Here is an 18,284-nt window from a genome sequence, read left to right as displayed (position 1 = left end):
GCAAATGAGAAGCCCGATTAGTTACTGCTCTTGTTGTGATACAATGCCTGTCAGAAGGAATTCATGAGTGCCACTTCTGTGTCTTGTTCTATTCCTTAGTGCTGTTTTCCTCTTCCAGGGGCTAGGATGACAATAATCAGAATAGTATTTGAAGTCAGATGTCAAAAGTGGCAGCTTCACCATCATCCTGACTTTCTGAATAACGGTATTGATCTCTGGCTACCCCGAATGCCCACCTGAGCCATTATATCCTGTTTGTTACAGTAGATTTATACATTATAGATGCAAAAACTATAGAGAACCAGATGACAGGGAAAGGAGAGAGGCTGACTTCTAGAGTGTAGGAGGAAAACATTAGTCACAGGAGTAGAACTTTTAAGTCACTACAGACTCACATTTTGAATTTTGACTAAATGTTCCTAAATTACATGAATATGTGTTACCAGTAAGTACTTTGTTCAGCAGAGATTGAGAGTACTCATTTTTCTGTATCTCTTTCAATATCAAGTAACATTGTTAAAAATTAATCCTTTCACCACACTGCAGAAGACAGACTGCTTCAGGTTAATTTGCATATCTGAAACTTGTTTGTTAAAAATAGGAGTGTTGGGGCTGGAGAGCTGGCTCAATAGTTAAGAGTGGATACTGCTCTTGGAGAGCTCTGGAGTTCAGCACCCACTCACGGGCAGCTCACAGCTGCCTCTTGTAGGGAGGGCTGATACCTCTATCTTCTGCAGCCATGTTTGTTCATGTGGGTGCACATGCACATACACACATGCAATTTAAAACATAGTAAAAGTAAACTTTAAAATGTAGTCATACTACATTTTAAACACCCCACTGCACTAATACATTACTTTTGTATTCTCTACTTTTTACTTTTATTTTATACACATTTTGTATATTTATAATTATTGGTTCATATTTTACCTTTCAGAAAATCTTGTTTAATTGCACAAATAAAATACAAATATGTCATTATCTGTATTATTATTATTTTTACATTTACTTACCAAGCTCATTAGCTGTTTTATCAGTAGTCTGTATTGTCAGTTTGGTATGTATCTCTTCACTTTACACCTAGTTCTAGGGTGGGAATATCTAGCAGGTAGTAGAAGCTTAGGAAATGTAGATCTTCGAGGACCAGATTCCCCAGGAGTAGAAATTAGAATGTAGGCTGAGGGATTGGCTTACAGTGGAAGTGGCCATCCAATAAGTCTGCTGTTCACATTTTTTTTTTTTTTGAGTAATGTAATTTTGAGTCTTTAGAATATCTAACCCATTTCTCTATATTACATTTGCAGAAGTGCTTGAGTAGGTGGTAAAATGGTGCTTCAGGGCACATTGTTAATTAGATGGTAATTCCTGGAGAGTTCTGTTTACTGTTTATACCACCTCTTAACTTCTGCTGCTTCTCTATTTACTTTTATTTTGAGTGATTGTGTGTGTGTGTGTGTGTGTGTGAGAGAGAGAGAGAGAGAGAGAGAGAGAGAGAGAGAAAGGGGGGAGAGAGAGAGCACAAGTGCATGTGCAGGCACATGTTTTCTGTAGTGGACAACTTGTGGGAGTTGGTTCTGTCCTTCCACTGTGGGATTTGGGGGTTGAATTTAGGCACTTTTGCCCACTGACCCATGTTACCAAGTGGTTAATCCCCATTATTTCTGTGTTTGGTATTTGTCTTGTCAGTGCCTGTGCCAAGAGCCCTTCTGCCTTAGTGTTCTGGTTTGCTCACTGTATCTCAGTCACGTGAACACGATGAGAAGGAAAGTGCTTGAACAAGGAGAAGCTGGTGCATGCTCTGCTTCTGCTTCCATGATGGGAACAGTCAGTTGAAGCACTTTTCCTTGCAAGGGCCAGAGAAGTGGAAGATTATATACCAAGTTAAAAAAATGTTACTTTCTTCATTCTAAAATAATGACTATAATTTCTTCCATATGTGTTTTGTACTCCCATTATGCTTAGTACTTTGTTATTTTCCTTTTTTAGTTTTTATTTTTCCAGAAAGAATACCCTGAAAGGTAGGTTAATAAAATCTAAGACAACACAGGATGATAGAGTCTAAACTTTATGAGGAAAGTAAACTCAGTGGGCCTGGTAATTGAAGGGAGGGGCATCACTTGCACTCAGGCTCCAGTGTGTCTGAACCCAAAGTCCATCAGCTTAACTCCTTGCCATGTGAAAGGTGGCTGTTTGGAGAAGGGTTAACAGTGACATCCGAGGTAAAGTCTTAGTTTGTAGGCCAAAATTCACAAACGTTTCCACTGTATAAATGCAGTGGTAGATGTTATTTTAGGACTGAGATCTTATTTTGTAAAACCCATATTGCTTCATTCCTATGTCTATAAATAGGGCTACTGAATGTTGGCACATGCATTTTCCTTTTCTCTTCCAGTATTATGTTACTTTAATGGTACATTATGACGTACTGTTTTCTTTTCAGAAAAACCATGCCAGATGGATCATCTGGATCGAATCCTACTGTCTGGCATCTATAATGTACGCAAAGGAAAAACCCAGCTGCACAAATGGGCTGAACGCCTAGTTGTTCTCTGTGGTACCTGCCTTATTGTTTCCTCAGTGAAGGATTGTCAAACTGGAAAGATGCACATTTTGCCTCTAGTTGGGGGAAAGGTAAGATTCACAAATTTTAAATGTTAACTTGGTCATTAAAAAATGTTAAGGGTGGGTTGTTAAGGCCCAGTTGGTAAAGGAGGAACTGGAAGACTTCAGTTTGCTCCTCAGAACCTTTGTTTAAAAAAACAAATGAGCAAACAACAAGAAAAACCCTGAGTGTTGTGTGCATGCTTGTTATCTCAGTTCTGAGGAAACAATGATAGGCAGATTCCTGGGGCTTGTGGCCTTACCATTCTAGCCCAGTTGTAAATTTCCAAATAAATCAGAGACCCCATTTTAACGGACAAGGTGGACTGCTCTCAAGGAATGACTGACTCCCAGGTGGTTCTCTGACCTCCACATGTATATATGTGTGTCTATACATGGACACACACACACATAGAACTAGGGCCTAGTGATAGACTGCTTGCCTAGCACTGATGAGTCCCTGAGTTTAGTCCCTAGCATTTGGGGAAATAAAGGAAAAAGAAAAGATCCTGCCTGATTTTCATAGAAGCCAGTAAGAACATCATGGAAGAAAGATTATATCAGAGACACACTTAGGGAGGTTGCAGGGCTCTCCATCCCCCAAGTATTGTAGAACTGTCTGCTCCATAGCTAGAAACAAGATTTTTGTTTTGTTTTGTTTTGTTTTTTGTTTGTTTTTTGAGACAGGGTTTCTCTGTATTTCTTTGGAGCCTGTCCTGGAACTCTGTCTAACATAGACCAGGCTGGCCTCAAGCTCACAGAGATCCGCCTGCCTCTGCCTCCTGAGTGCTGGGATTAAAGGTGTGCGGCACCAATGCCCAGCTAGGAACAAGATTCTATTGCTGATAACACCAGGGTAATACCAGGTATAGAAGTTGCCTTTGGGAACTAGAATTAGCTGTCAGGATAGCTTTATCAAGATAAATCCTTTCAAGCTTCTTTCTTTTTTTTTAAAACATTGGGTTGAGTGGTCATGAGCCTCAGTTCAGCAGCCAGGGAAGTGTGACATATCTGTATCTGTCCTAGAAAAGTTTATTTGCTAGTTAGACAGAGTGACAGGTGACCATAGATAGATTAGTATTTATAGGAAGATATATATTTTTTCTGTTTTGAAGCTTGATTAGCATAACCAGTGTGAACTGAAGAGTATTCACTGACAAAATGACCTTGGACAGTCATACTTTGAAATGTGCAATTGGTCTAGATACATGGCAAGATGGATATAATACCGTATTAAAAAGACAGATGACACAGGCTGGAGATATGGCCCAAAGGGCAGAAGTGCTTACTGCCAAGTCCCAGAAAACACCAGGAAATTTTATGTTAATGATGCTATCTACAAACTCAATTAAAACAAACTAACAGAAAACCCCTTTCAGATTGAGGTGGAAATAAATGGGTACATTGAAAAAGCTTGAAAATAAGTATGCTTAAGATTTTCTGAAACAGTAGAACAAAAGTTCTAAAATCAGAATCCTGTGGAGGATTCAGTAAAAACTTATGGAATGGAAATAATGATTACTGAAACATATTTCTGGTCTGTGTGGGCCTAACACATTTGCGAACACACAATACATATTACTAAAAATGAATACTAAAATAAAAAAAAATTATAATGGAATACTTCACAAAGTTTAGACAATCATTCATAGTTAAATACTGAGAAATATCTGTGAATTACTCATAAAAAATAGAAATTAAAGTCAATATTTATATATAATTATGTTAATTTGGTATTATATAAATTGACATTACAGTTTTAAATATGTGCAACTTTGGAAATTATTAACTATTAATGGTGAGATGTTCCTCTTATTTTGTAGTGCGGTTTATTGCTACAAAGCTTTTTCCATTAGTCCCTTCCTTCCTTCCTTCCTTCCTTCCTTCCTTCCTTCCTTCCTTCCTTCCTTCCAGTTCCTTCCTTTATTGGAGACAGAGTCTCTATATATATATATATATATATATATCTGGCAAGCTTGTAATTCCCAGAGATCTGCCTTTCTCTGCCTCTCAGTGCTGGCCTTAAAAGTGTTTGGCACCATACCTGGCAAAGTCGGCAAAGTCTTTTTTTTTTTTGGAAGGGTGAGATGTGCAGAGGTATAATTTAATATATCTAAAATTCACTTAAGTTATTTTTCCCTTTCATTTTTATTTTATGTGGATGAGTGTTTTGTCTGTCTGTCTGTATATACACCACATGTGTACTTGGTGCCCTTCAAGGCCAGAGAAGGCATCAGATCCGTGGGACTAGTCTGTGAGCTACCCAACATGTGTGTTAGGATCAGAACTTTTGCTCTCTGCAGCAGCAGCAAATGTTCTTAGTCACTGAGTCATCTCTCCAGTTACCCACAGTAAAATATTTAAAAGATGATTCTAGAATATTATCTATTCATTTCAACAAAATTCTTTGTTTTGACACCAACTTCTGTAGTTGCACTGATTCCTTACCAATCAACAATGATTGTGTTGTGAATACCACAATTGAATGTTACAAAATTTTTAATTTTAGTGAATCTTTATAGTGTGCTTCTTTTTTGCTTAAAGTATTTTGTGTTTCTGCCACTTGGTTCTATCTTTAGTAAGCACTAGAATGTATTGATTTGCAAGTATAACTTGTAAATTTGTAGCTGGTCTGCCAAGATTCAGAAGCAATGTCATCCAAAATGAGATGCCAAAGATAGAAGTGGTTCCGTGGTGATAGGAGGAGTGTGTCTTTAACAAATCGGGATAAGTTGAGTTGTTGCAGTTTAGGGAAAAGTGTCCCAGGCTGACCTGCAATTCTCTATCCTTCTGCGTCTGCCTACTACTGGGTGCTGCCATTACAGGTGTGTGCCCCCACATCCAGCCATTATTGTAGTTTGATTTACCTCTCCATAGTGGCAGTTGGTGTTGATTGTCATTTTGTGTTCTTGTTGGCTATTTGTATATATTCTTTGGAGAAATGTCTGCTCAGATTTTCTGTCATTTTAAAAAGTATGTCTTGTTATTGCTTTTTGGCCACCATTTCTGATTAGTAGTTCTGATTTTTCTCCTCCTCTTCTTCAGATAGAAGAAGTGAAGCGCCGGCAACACTCCCTTGCTTTCAGCTCAGCTGGAGCCCAAGCTCAGACCTATCATGTCAGCTTTGAGACTTTGGCTGAGTACCAGAGATGGCAACGGCAAGCATCTAAGGTTGGAAGTTCTGATAGGAGATGGGGCTATAGCCACAATTGACCATTCTTAACACCACACCTTCCTTAGTGCACAATGAATATAATAATGGAATTTCACTGGGTCTTTACTTGTATTTTCGTAGTAGATAGTGGTCTCAAAATGTTTTCAGGTACATTTCCCTCTATACCATCTCTATGAGGTAGACTCTAGACAGGATTAAGACATAATGGGATTTAACCTTTAAAGGAATTGAGACATGAGACTTACATTGCTTCCTACTTGTCACAGTAGGTAGTCTCTGATTGATGTGTCTATTCCCTATCTTGTAGCTCTGTGCTTTTTTGATCTGCATGTTTTTAGATCAGCCTTGATGAACCACTTAAAAGATGAACTTATTATGGGACATGATATGTCACAAATTCCTCTTCTGGTGTGTTGAGGATAGTTGACATTTCAGCATAACTCTGCTTAGTCATTAAAGATGCAGCACTAAAGTGTATTACAGTTCCAAACCCTGGATTCTTTGTGGCAAGCAGTTTGCAGAAGAGATGCCACAGTGTGATGGCATGTCTCAAGACACAAGTGATTTTTGTTGGGTGTTTTAAAACACATTATAGCCATATTTATTATTGTAGCATTACAGATTTTAAAGTCTTCAGTTTTACTGTTTTTGTTGCTTGTTGTATCAGCTATAAATCTGTTCTGTGTAAAACTGATTTCAGTTGTGAGTAACTTCCATTCTTTTGCCCCTTTAAAGAGAAGTTACTGTTTCTTGGCCATCTTTGGCATAATCAGTGCTATGCTGTGTGTATAGCTGTTTTATTTTATGCTTTCAGTAGAAGAAACTTTGTGAGTAAGCAGCAGACATGTGGCTACAAAAGTCATTTCATCCCACACTGTCTCTTATTAAAGCTTATCTATTTTGAATCATCTTAACATTGCTTCTGGTATGAAATGTTAAAATTTTAATCCCTTACAGAGACATGGGCTTTTTCCCTCCCTCTTACCCTCCTCCTCCATGTAAAAGACAGAGTCTCATTTATATCATATTGATTGGCCTAAAACTTATTTGTAGCTTATGTTGGTCAAACTTTTAGTGATCCTCCTGCCTCAGCTTTCCAAGTGCTAGAATTATAAGCATGTACCCACTGTGCCTGACTTTGTTGTACCTCAGGGTTTTGTTTTTGTTTTTGTCTCTAGATTGGCCTTAAATCTCCCTGTGTAGCCAAGGCTGGCTTTGATTCTCTGATCACCTTGCTTCTGCCTCTCCAGTACTAGAATTATAGGCTATATCTTTGGGTTGTGTTTTTGGTTTTTTTGTTTGTTTGTTTTTGTTTTTTTGAAGCAGCTTTTGGTTTTAGGGAAAAGTAAAAATTAACCAGTTTTTATAACTGAATAAAGAATCTCTACTACCCCCACTCCTAGTTTATAGTCAGCACCTTTTGTGTAAATGCCATTCTGGCCTGTGCTGGGTGAAAGCACCCAATAGTTCAGGAGGCTTTTCTTTTTGCCCTTCTTCAGGTGGTGTCCCAGAGAATCAGCACTGTGGATCTCTCATGTTACAGCCTCGAGGAGGTTCCTGAACATCTCTTTTACAGTCAAGATATCACCTACCTCAACCTGCGACACAACTTCATGCAATTAGAAAGACCAGGGGGCCTCGATACACTCCACAAGTATGTAGAGGATAGGTTTCCAGACTAGTGTGTTAAAAATCAATTATAATCAGTATCTTAGTGGTTCACACTTTTAAGTTGACAAGTTGACTGAGTTAGTCCATTTCTCATTTCTATAACAGAGTAAACAGAGACTGGGTGATGTTTAAAGGGAAGATGTTTGAATGTAAGATCAAATGGTCCCTTTGCTACAGCATATCATGGTGGATGGTGGGAGCTATGTATTTTTTAGCTATTGTGGTATCTCAATAGATTAGCTTTTGTATATTACATGTAGATATTTAATAAAATGAGATTAAATGTGACTTGATAAAAAGGAACTATAACAGCAAGGGCGCCCATGTAGATTTTTTTGACTCATTGGGGGATCTCTCTTAGTTTCATTGACAACATGGACTATGTTTTAACCACTTTATTGTCCTCCATGTCCACATAATATTTGGTAGCATGTAAATGAAAACGTGTTTTTGGAACAGATTATATGTTGTACATTTTATTAGATAATTTTTTTATTAGATTATTTAACTGGATGTGGTAGCACATGTCTGCAATCCAACCACTTTGCAAATGGTGGCAAAATTTTGAGTTTGAGGCCAGCCTATGCTACATCATGAGGTCTAGGCCAGTCTGGGCTATATAGAAGGACCCTGACTCCAACAACAATTACAAAATAGTCAGTAATCAAAATTGATCATCAGAGTCCATTGATGGTTCCTGTAAAGACTTATAATGGGTATCTTAGTTATTCAAACCATCACAATGGGTTTGTGGAAATATAGTCTGTATTTGTGCCTTTGTTCTTTAGATTTTCTCAACTGAAGGGCCTCAACTTGTCCCATAATAAGCTTGGACTGTTTCCTGTGTTGCTGTGTGAGATTTCTACCCTGACCGAACTCAACCTTTCTTGTAATGGATTTCATGATTTGCCAAGTCAGATTGGCAATCTGCTAAAGTAAGTGTTGATTTTTCCTCGAGTCTCCTTTCTTTTTCAGGGGACCATCTCTGGTCATAGAATGCAGGTTTGAACTTTCACAGTGAGAAAAATCACATCCTTACCAGGATTCTATTCAATAGTGGCTCTTGATGCCAGAGGTGACTATGCTGCCACACAGTGACCTGTTCACTCCATTTCAGCAACAGTGGCTCTGGCTCTTGGGTGTCTCAATGCCCATTCTTAGAAGTTTTGCCTAAGCTCCTGTTAAAGCCCCATGGGGCGAGAGTTGGAGAGTATTGCCATACTTGGATTGTTAATAACTAGTGGCATGCCTTAATAATAAATTACAACCTCTTTTGTTGGCCGTCTGTCTGTGTGAACTGTTCCATAAAGCAGGCTTGTTTATTTTCCACAGTCTTCAAACCCTTTGCCTTGATGGCAATGTTCTCACCACTCTGCCAGATGAATTGGGAAACCTACAGCAGCTTTCTTCTCTGGGAATTTCCTTCAACAATTTTAGTCAAATCCCTGAGGTTTTGGAGAAACTCACCATGTTAGATAAAGTGGTTATGGCAGGAAACCGTTTGGAAGTCCTGAATTTAGGGGTGCTGACCAGGATGAGCCATGTTAAGCATGTGGATCTAAGGTAAGGCCTCTTTATATGAGAACTTTCTTATTAGCCTTGCTGTGATGGACCTTGATGCCTTCTCCTCATAAAGACTTCTTTAAAACATTAGGAACTTAGAACAGTGTAAACATAGATGTTTTTAGATATGTAGTAAAACTTCATGATTTACTCAGTAGCAGAGAGAATACAGATCTGGTGGGTTTCAGTGACAAAGACTTAAATTGCTAAGGATTGTCTGACTTACTCTTAAGTAGCATTTTACGAGATCTTCCTTTTCTTTGAACCTTTATCCAGACTGGAGTTCAGTAGTCTCTTTTCTTAACGGAATGTGGTAAATGATACCTACTGTCTTCTGTCATTTCAGGAAGCTGATAGTGAGCCCTGTAAAGACACAGACAGGGGGTTAGTAGCATATAGGAGAAGGAGAACAGGCTGATGTATTGAAGTCATGTAGGGGTAGGAAACATTTAGCGAAGCTTGCATTTAAATCATGACGTGTATGTTCAGATTATTTTACTCCCTCTAGTGCCATGTGAGTCTTAGCACTCTAGAGAAGGAGGCACAGCTACAGGGAAAGGAAAGCTCTTCCTGCCACTTAGCTTCTCACTCACTCCAAAGCATGCCCATCTCCTTGTCCTTCCCTTTCCCACCCGACCTTACTGGGTACTAGGATGTAAATGTTTATCTACTCATGGATATTTCCGTTTTTCCGTCTCTGTCTAATTTGCGTATGTATTTCCTGATTCTAACTTAGCTGGATCTTGGGTTCTTTTCCTAGAAACCAACTGTGGTTGTTTTCTGTAAGACTTAGAAAAATGAAGCAAGTAGTGAAATTCTCAAGTTCAGTAAAGAGAGGAAAGGGTCATGTCATGCCTCCTATGCTTCTGTGTGCATAATAGAAATTATTTTTCTGTTTCTGAATATTAAGGATGAACCACTTGAAAACCGTGATTATTGACAATCTGGAGGGAAATAAACACATCACTCACATGGATTTGCGGGACAATCAATTGACTGATTTGGATCTTAGCTCCTTATGTAGCTTGGAACAGCTGCATTGTGAGCGGAACCAGCTGAGGGAGCTGACACTCAGTGGCTTCTCCCTTCGAACCCTCTACGCCAATTGGAACAGTGAGTTCTCTATCCAGCCTCCTGTTTTTTGCTCTTTCATCTCTAGTCTGAGTCTTCTCAGAAGATGGCATCAGTGGTCCCTCTCAGCCACTCTACAGGATGGAGCTGCGGCGTCTCGTGCCCTTCTTTTACCTTAGCCATTACCCCTGAAGCAATGGGGATATATGTATGTGTTTATACACACACACGCACGCATACATGGCAGGGTACTGAAGCTCATTGTGTGAGCACAGTAAGAAACATTTTGCAGAATCATAGGGGTTGGGTAGGTGGATCAGTGTGTTCAAACCAGAGCATTTGTTATGAAGTAGGCATTGGTATCCTTACAGCCCAGGGGCTAAATCTGTCCTACTCTTATTTTTTTGCATAGTCTATAAAGAATGATTTTTATATTTTTTAAAAGTTGAGTTAAAATTACAATAATAGTATTTGCGACATAAAAACTATATGAAATTCAAATGTTTATATTCATAAATCAAGTTTTGTGAGTATACACTCATAGGTTTACATTTGGTTTATTTATCACTCTTTTCTTACTAGTAAGATACTGTTATAATCCACAAACCTTTTTTTTTTTTTTTTTGTATGAGGGTGTCAGATTGCCTAGAACTGGAGTTACAAACAGTTGTGAGCTGCCATGTGGGTGCTGGGAATTGAACCCTGGTCCTCTGGAAGAACAGCCAGTGCTCTTACCTGCTGAACCGTCTCTTCAGCCCGTTCTTTTAGCCTTTTAAGAAAAAGTTTCCCAATCCCTTTTGGAGAAGCACACGCTGCTTTGGTTGAAGTGTGAGAAGACCTTGTTTCAGTAGTGTAGTGAGCACAAATGCCAGGCACAGACATGCTTATGCTTTCCACATAGTGTGACAATTGACATAGTTACAGCAAATCACAAGGTTTAGTGGTTTCTGTAACAGAAATCTGCCATATAACCTGCCTTCATGTCAGAGAATAGACATTAAGTATATCTATGTGTCTATGTACAAATGTGTGGTTTGTAGGATGAGTATGAGTTAAAGAGGCTGCAGTGGAGTTCATGCAGTTTCAGAAGCTGGCATAGAGTTATTATTGGTAAGACAGTGAACCAGAGGAGTGTCAGAAGAGGGCTGCTGTAATTAGACTTGACCACAAAGCTGCAGAGTTGAGCTGCAAGGTGTAAGGTTGAATGGACCCATGGTCTGAGAAATGGGAAGAGATTAAGAACAGAAAACAGTATGTCAGGCAGGTTCAGGTACAAACAAGCAAACAGGTGGACTGAACATGTAGTTGTAGACTGCATCAGAAGCAAGGGATTGAGCTGAACTGAGGCTCAGGGAATAGTGGAGAGGCCTAAGTTCCCCCCCCCCTTCCCGACAGGTATCAGATGGTAAGTTGGTGTGGTAAGGGAGTTATAACCTTTCCTTGGCCTGGCATGTGCAGTAAGTTCTTGGGCCTGGTTTCCCTGACATGATTTTAATATGTCCATGTGCCCCTAAAATCTCACTTAACCCCTGTAAACTTACAGAGTGGCTCCCTTTTGGACCCCAGGAATAGGTGATGTATCAGTCTGTGCTGGATGGGTCGTGTCTGACATCTGGGTCACCCAGGAGCTGTATGCATTCTTCTCCCTCAAAATGGAGTCAAATACTGCTTGTGCACAGCCTGAAAAACACTGTTCATACAAAATGGAGTGACTTAGGGCAGAGCTTAGCTTGACTTCTGCAAATAGAGATGCCTTTGGGAATGGTTTTCAATGTAAAGGCCGTGTGTTTGTAGAGACCCCTGTTCTGTCTGTTTGTGGCAGTCTTGTGTTGTTGAGGCCATTCTTATGGAGAGTTCTTCACCAGTTAGGCTTTTTATGTATTTTATTTTGGCTTTTGGTGTTTTAAGACAGTTTCACTGTATCATCCAAGCTGGCCTCATATTTAACCTCCCAAGTACTGGGATTGTAGGTATGCTTTGCAGTTTCTATGCTTAAGGAAGGGAAGGGAAAGAAAAATGATCTGTTTCACTAAGTGCCAGAAATGAAGGTTTAAATAATACTTTATAGTCATCAGATTTGAAGGGGAAAATGCTGCATGTAAGCAGAGACTGGACACAGTATCTTCTGGAGTCCTCAACCACAGCCAATAAGATGTTGACTATGAAACCACTTCAGAGGAAGGTGACCATGTCAAAGAAGTGGCTGAGCTATATGGACGGCAGCTCCCTGCTGGCATTTATCCCAGGGCTACTTCTGCACAGAATGACTGTCACAGTGCTGTGTTATAGGAAAATGGGTAAATCAGTAGTGATGTATTTACACAGTAGATATTGTACGGTAGTGGAAATAATGGACTAAAGCTTTGCGTATCGGTGCAAATAAGTTTTGGAAACAGCTTTTGACTAAGAAAGCAAAACTGCATGGTCAGAGTGTACTGTGTAAGTTATACCAAAGCTTAAACATAGAAAACAGCACTTTCTAGATTAAAATTGTACCACAGATGATAACCATTCAGGGTGATGTTTACCTCTTGGTGTTAAAGGAAAGCATGTGAGGCAGATGTCAGTGTGTTAAGAGCTAGGTGGTGATGATGGAAAACTGCTCATTTTCTTTTTCTTTGATTTTCTGTGTCTGAATATGTTATTAGCATAAAGGACATTTAGTGACTTCAGTTCTGTTGTCTTTTATCATGTTATAGAAGCTTCAATCCTGTCATAATTTTTTTTGAGTCAGAAGGTCCTATTGTTGAGCAGAGTAAATGAGCTTAACATAACCAAGCCTGATGACCTGAGTTTTATCCCTTGGACCTGCAGGGAGGAAAAAAAGATCCAGCTCCCACAAGTTGTCCTCTGGCCTCCACATGGCACCCACATACAGATACAAACATGCATGCATGCATGCAAAGATAAGTATGTGTAATAATAATAAGAAAAAACCTGTTGAGTAAAAACTGAGTGCTGTGGCTCATACCTGTAATCTTCCCAGTACTTGGGAGCAAGGCAGGAAGGTCAAGCATTCTAGGACAAAAAAGTCAAATTCTAGTTTAGGAGAGCCTAAAACAACAATAACAGCAACCAAATATATTGAGTGTTGACTGGCACTGTATATTGATGCTATGGCAGCTAATCAGAACAACCTCCTTGGAAATGTTCAGTGCAGCTACTAGAGCTAACCATGTTTGTTATACCCAAGGTTCCTCATGGCTTACATTCACTCTCTGTGCTTAGATTAGTTCACACACACACACACACACACACACACACACACACACACACACACACACACACATACATATATATATGAATGATATTCATAGTCACTCAAAATTGGCGAAGCTTTAAATGCCTAGCAGTCCTATGCTGGGTAGTCAAGATGTATTTGCCACCAGTCAGCTGGCAGGGTCCTTATGTTCTACCACATAGAAACCATGTATAGACAAGGAGAAGCTCTCTTCAAGTGCTGCCCTATAACTTTTGTTCCCTTGGCATGGCAGTGAGTGGGGTAGCCAGGCTTAGTGGCTGCCTCTAGTGTTACAACTCTCACATAGGCTTGGTAGTAGGACCCTTAGCCCTACAAGCAAAGTGTTGCGTGGGAAGTCAGGGTTCCTCAGCCTGTAGCAGCAGCTGGCATTGTAGCTTCTAGACAGGTCTAATTATCAATAGTCCTCTTCCCTTGGTAGCAGCCACTGTGACAGCTCCTAGACCTGAGGTGTCTGAAGACTTGACAACTTTCTGGTATTCTTCTAGCAACTAGGGCCTACAGTTGCTTTCTTTTCCTTCTTTATAGCCTCTGTTCTCCAATCACATCTCTATGCTCTTGTGCCTTCTCTACTTCCAATGGCACTCTTGTCCCTGGCCTGGCTGCTCCCCTCAGGACTATTCAGCTTCCTCTTGTTGGTCAGTGTCACAGGAAACAGCTGCTGATGCCCTTTTGTTACTGCTGCTGCTGGCTGCCTGGCTTGTTGCTCTCCTTACCTTTTTCAGCTCTCCAGAAGCCATAGCTTTGCCACTTGTGCAGCTTAGCATGCTCTACAGTTGTGGTCATGCTGCGTCAGCCGCCACTGAGGCTCTACTGTCTCTGCTGCTGCTGTCTGTGTAACCAGCCTCTCCTGGTAAAGAAGGCAAGAAAAGATAACTTGAGAGGAGTCTTTTATTAGGGCTAAATGGTGTGGCTCCAAGCTGACTCATCAAGTGAGCAGACAGCTTGCTTATTGTCAGAAAAGGTTGTTTATACCAATCGCAGCAAGCTTGTCATGAAAAAGAAGGTTTGTATTTATACCAGTCTCAGTGATCCGTCAGCTAGACCACGAGGGTTAACTGTTCCTTTCTGGCCTAGATAGAAATGGTTGCAGTTATCTAGCATTCATCAAGGCTTGGCATAGTAAAAAGGCCCATGTAAACTGTTTGAAATAGCCCTGGCTTGGGGCTGTCCTCTCATGACCTCCTTCAGGAGGTACAGCAGATAACAGTATAGTTGTCATGGACTTTTTTTTAAGGCTTCTGTGGTGTGTTCATAAAGGTTGGTGCTGGCCTAAGGTCATTTGGCTGGCTGATAATCATTTTACTCCACACAGTTAGGGACAGCAAGGGAGAGTCTAGCATCTGTCAGCTAAGACACCAAATTGCCTTATCTCCCAGCATCTCTGCCTGTTTACAGGAAGATGAACAGCAGAGCAGTGCTTACACTAGGAACTTAAATAACATCATCAACACTAGTAGTGATTTTTTGCCAGATTTCACAACACTTTAACAAAGTTTCACATCTGTTCAGTGCCCTAGGGAGGCACTGGTCTGTTTCATATTCACAAAAAAAGAACATTAAAAAGATATAACCACATGCAACAGTATGAACAAATGCCACAAGCATAATGTGGAATAAATGAACTCAGACCAAAGCATATACAGGAGGGAGAGAGAAGACCAGGAGTTCAAGGTCCAGCCTCAGGTACATAGTGAGTTTAAGGCCAGCCTGGGCTACATAAGATCTTGTCCACAAATGAAACAAAATATAGGAAAGTATATGTGTGCCTGGGATTACAAATGTGCATCATCATGCTTCGTTTGTGCAGTGCTTGGGGTTAGAGCCCAGGGCCTCCTGCGTGCTAAGTAAGCACTTGACCAACTGCGTTGCATCCCCAGCCATCTTGCACCCTCTTATCCCAGTGCTTGGGTAGGTAAGGCAAACAGATTATGAGTTCACAGCCATGTGGGCTACCGACAGGCTCCTGTGGGGGTGGAGTGTGGAGAAAAGTTCTGGTTTTATAAATGGCAAGCATTGTCTATGGTATTTGGAGCCGGGATAACAAATGGCACCTTTGAAATGGTGGTGGCTAGACGAGGAGGTAAAGAAGTGCTCTGGGAGTTAGTAATGCCATGTTCGATGATCTGAGTGTTGGTTCTAATAATGTGTTCCATTTCGCTGATTTATACGCTTAAGATTGTTTCTGTATCTGCGTTATCCTTCAATTAAAGGTGAGATTTTTTTCATCTTTAAGTCCACATATTGGTGCAGAAGAGATTGCCCAGTGGCTAAGAGCTTGAAGTGTTCTTGCAGAGGACCTGAGTTAGGTTCCTAGCACTCATATGAGGCATCTCTCAGTTGCCTATTAACTCTGGCTTCAAGGGGGACCCAAAACCTCTGCCCTCTGAGGGCCCTTGTGTGCTCATACCAACATACATACACATAATAAAAAGATTTTTTTAAGTGTATGTATTTTTCAAGTTATAAACTAGGTGGTACTGTTAACATTAGTGGCAAATGCACAGGACCCCAAAGTTAGTAGTTGTGTGTGTTTTTAAAGACAGGTTGGGGTCAAACGGTAGTCACAGTGATCTGCCAGTAGTTTTTATCTTTAGTCATCTCCACAAAGCTACTTTTGCTTTTTTTTTTTTTTTTTACCAGTGTTATTTTTTTTCTTTTCTTTCTTTCTTTTTTATTTTTATTTTATTTTTTATTTTTTTAATGATGTGTATGTATGTGTAGAAATGTGCAGGTACCCATGGAAGCCAGCAGGATATGATCCCCTGGAAGCTGGAGGAACAGGCTGTTGTGAACTGCCCACTGTAGTGTTGGAACCTGAACTTGGGGGACCAGGAAGAGCAATAGGTGCTCTTAACCACTGAGCCATCTCTCCAGCCCTTTCCAGTAGTTCTTGCTGTCTTCTTCTTCAGAAGCCATTGTTAACATGGTGTCTGTTTTCCCATAGGACTGACAGCAGTGAATGTCTACCCGGTGCCCAGCCTGCTTACATCTTTGGAACTCTCCCGGTGAGTGTGTCCATAAGGGTGGTACTTGCCTTGCCTTGATGGGGGACAAGTATTGTGTAGCTAAAGGAAGGAACCTCTGGGAGAGGAAGGGGACTTAGTTCTACTCTGTCTAAATAAACAACTTGTTCCTTAATGTCACAGCCCTAATGCTATGTGTGACCGCTCCCTTTACCTTTTTACCTTTTTGTCTAAATTTCTCATGAATTATTTGTATTGTGAGCACCATTATTTTTCATGAACTCCAATTCCTTGCTTTCTGTTTCCTTATCCCAGTAGCCAGCTCACTTTAGGCCTTCTCCAACTCACTTTTTCTCTATTGACACTCTCTTTACCTATCTTTACACTTCTTTAAACATCTTTCAAATTGGCCAATAGAGTCTCTTTTTCATGCCACATTAGTCTTACTGCTTCTTTGGTGTTTTCTTCTGGCAGCCTTTCAAGTCAGTTACCCCCTCAAGTTCTTTTTTTTTTTTTTAATTTAATTTATTATTTTACATGTCGATCCCAGTTCCCTTTCCCTACCTCCCTCTCTCCCTCCCTCTCTCCTTCTCTCCCTCCCTCCCTCCCTCCCTTTTACTCTCTCTGCCCTCTCACATGCACTCTAACCACCCTCCCCTCCCACCCCCCTACCCCAATTCCATATGTAGGGCAATGCCATCCAGGTGGGGTCATGTAAATCTGACAGGTCATTTGAAGTAGGGACTAGGGCTTCTCTCCTGTCTCTGGATTAAGGCAGTTATCCCTCCATGGGGGATGTGTTCACAAGGTCTTTTTGTGCACCAGGGATACATCCTGGCTCCACTGTCTGAGGTCCCTTAGACTGCTCAGTCCTTCTGGCTGAGACCCATATTCAGGGGGGCCTGAGTCAGCCCCATGCTGGCTTCCCAGCTATCAATCTGGGGGCCCGTTAGCTCCTCCTTGTTCAGGTCAGCTGTCTCTATGTGTTTCTGCAGCCTGGTCTTGTCCTCTCCATCTGCATCTGGTTTCTAGTTCGACTCAGTATTTATGTATGGGTGTTTGCTTCTGTTTCCAACAGGTATTAGATGAGGGCTCCATGGATAAATTAGTTGTTGATCTCACTATCCGGGAAGGGCATTTATGGTAGCCTTTCCACGGAAGCTCAAATTGTTAGTTGGCAGCCGTCTTATAGTTCTCTAGACCTTTCTTTGGGTTCAGTTTTCTCTTCAAACCAATATTGGCTCCCTCTTTTATGCTCTCTCTCTCTCTCTCTCTCTCTCTCTCTCTCTCTCTCTCTGTGTGTGTGTGTGTGTGTGTGTGTGTGTGTGTGTGTGTGTCTTTCCTTTCTTCTATTCCTACCCGGACTCAATCTTCCTAGTTGCACATGTTTTCCTTTCCTCCCCCTCACTTTCTCCTACTTCTCTCTCCATTCACTGCCCCCCCCCCATTTCCCATGTGCTCTGGGGGACTTGTCCCTTCCCGGTTCTGTGAGGGACTTTATATGAATCTCTTAGAATACACCTTGTATCCTAGTTCTTCTGGTGGTGTGAATTGTAGGCTGGCAATCCTTTGCTCTAGGTCTAAAATCCATATATGAGTGAGTACATACCATGTTCCTCTTTTTGTGACTGGGTTACTTCATTCAAGATGGTTTCTTCAAGTGCCATCCACTTGCCTGCGAATTTCAAGATACCATTATTTTTTTTTCTGCAGAGTAGTATTCCATTGTGTAGATGTGCCACACCTTCTTTATCCATTCTTCAATTGAGGGGCATCTAGGTTGCTTCCAGGTTCTTGCTATTACAAATAGTGCTGCTATGAACATAGTTGAACAGATATCTTGTAACCTTTCAAGTTCTGATTTGACACAGTGCCCTGTTCGGATGCAGTCTCATTGATTCCAGTGATTTTAGTCACCCCTAAGGGTTGGTATCTACTAGGTGTCTAGACTGACAGGCCCATGTGCTTGCTTCTTTAC

At 40.7% G+C, this 18,284-nt stretch overlaps 1 protein-coding gene across 1 annotated transcript in view; it reads left to right on the top strand.

The window, feature by feature from the left end:
* Window positions 1–18,284, top strand: part of Phlpp2 (PH domain and leucine rich repeat protein phosphatase 2) — a 74,171-nt gene that overhangs the window by 31,298 nt on the left and 24,589 nt on the right. Inside the window, exons 4-10 of the mRNA XM_051201577.1 lie at window positions 2,441–2,631; window positions 5,647–5,772; window positions 7,276–7,430; window positions 8,236–8,382; window positions 8,780–9,010; window positions 9,921–10,123; window positions 16,288–16,348. Coding sequence (XP_051057534.1) covers window positions 2,441–2,631; window positions 5,647–5,772; window positions 7,276–7,430; window positions 8,236–8,382; window positions 8,780–9,010; window positions 9,921–10,123; window positions 16,288–16,348 — 1,114 coding nt within the window. The remainder of the gene's footprint in view (window positions 1–2,440; window positions 2,632–5,646; window positions 5,773–7,275; window positions 7,431–8,235; window positions 8,383–8,779; window positions 9,011–9,920; window positions 10,124–16,287; window positions 16,349–18,284) is intronic.

The sequence above is a fragment of the Phodopus roborovskii genome, unplaced genomic scaffold, assembly GCF_943737965.1.
Source record: "Phodopus roborovskii unplaced genomic scaffold, PHOROB, whole genome shotgun sequence".
Taxonomy (NCBI): Eukaryota; Metazoa; Chordata; class Mammalia; order Rodentia; family Cricetidae; genus Phodopus; species Phodopus roborovskii.
The sequence above is the reverse complement of the archived record's forward strand: the minus strand, read 5'-3'. Positions and strand labels throughout refer to the sequence as shown.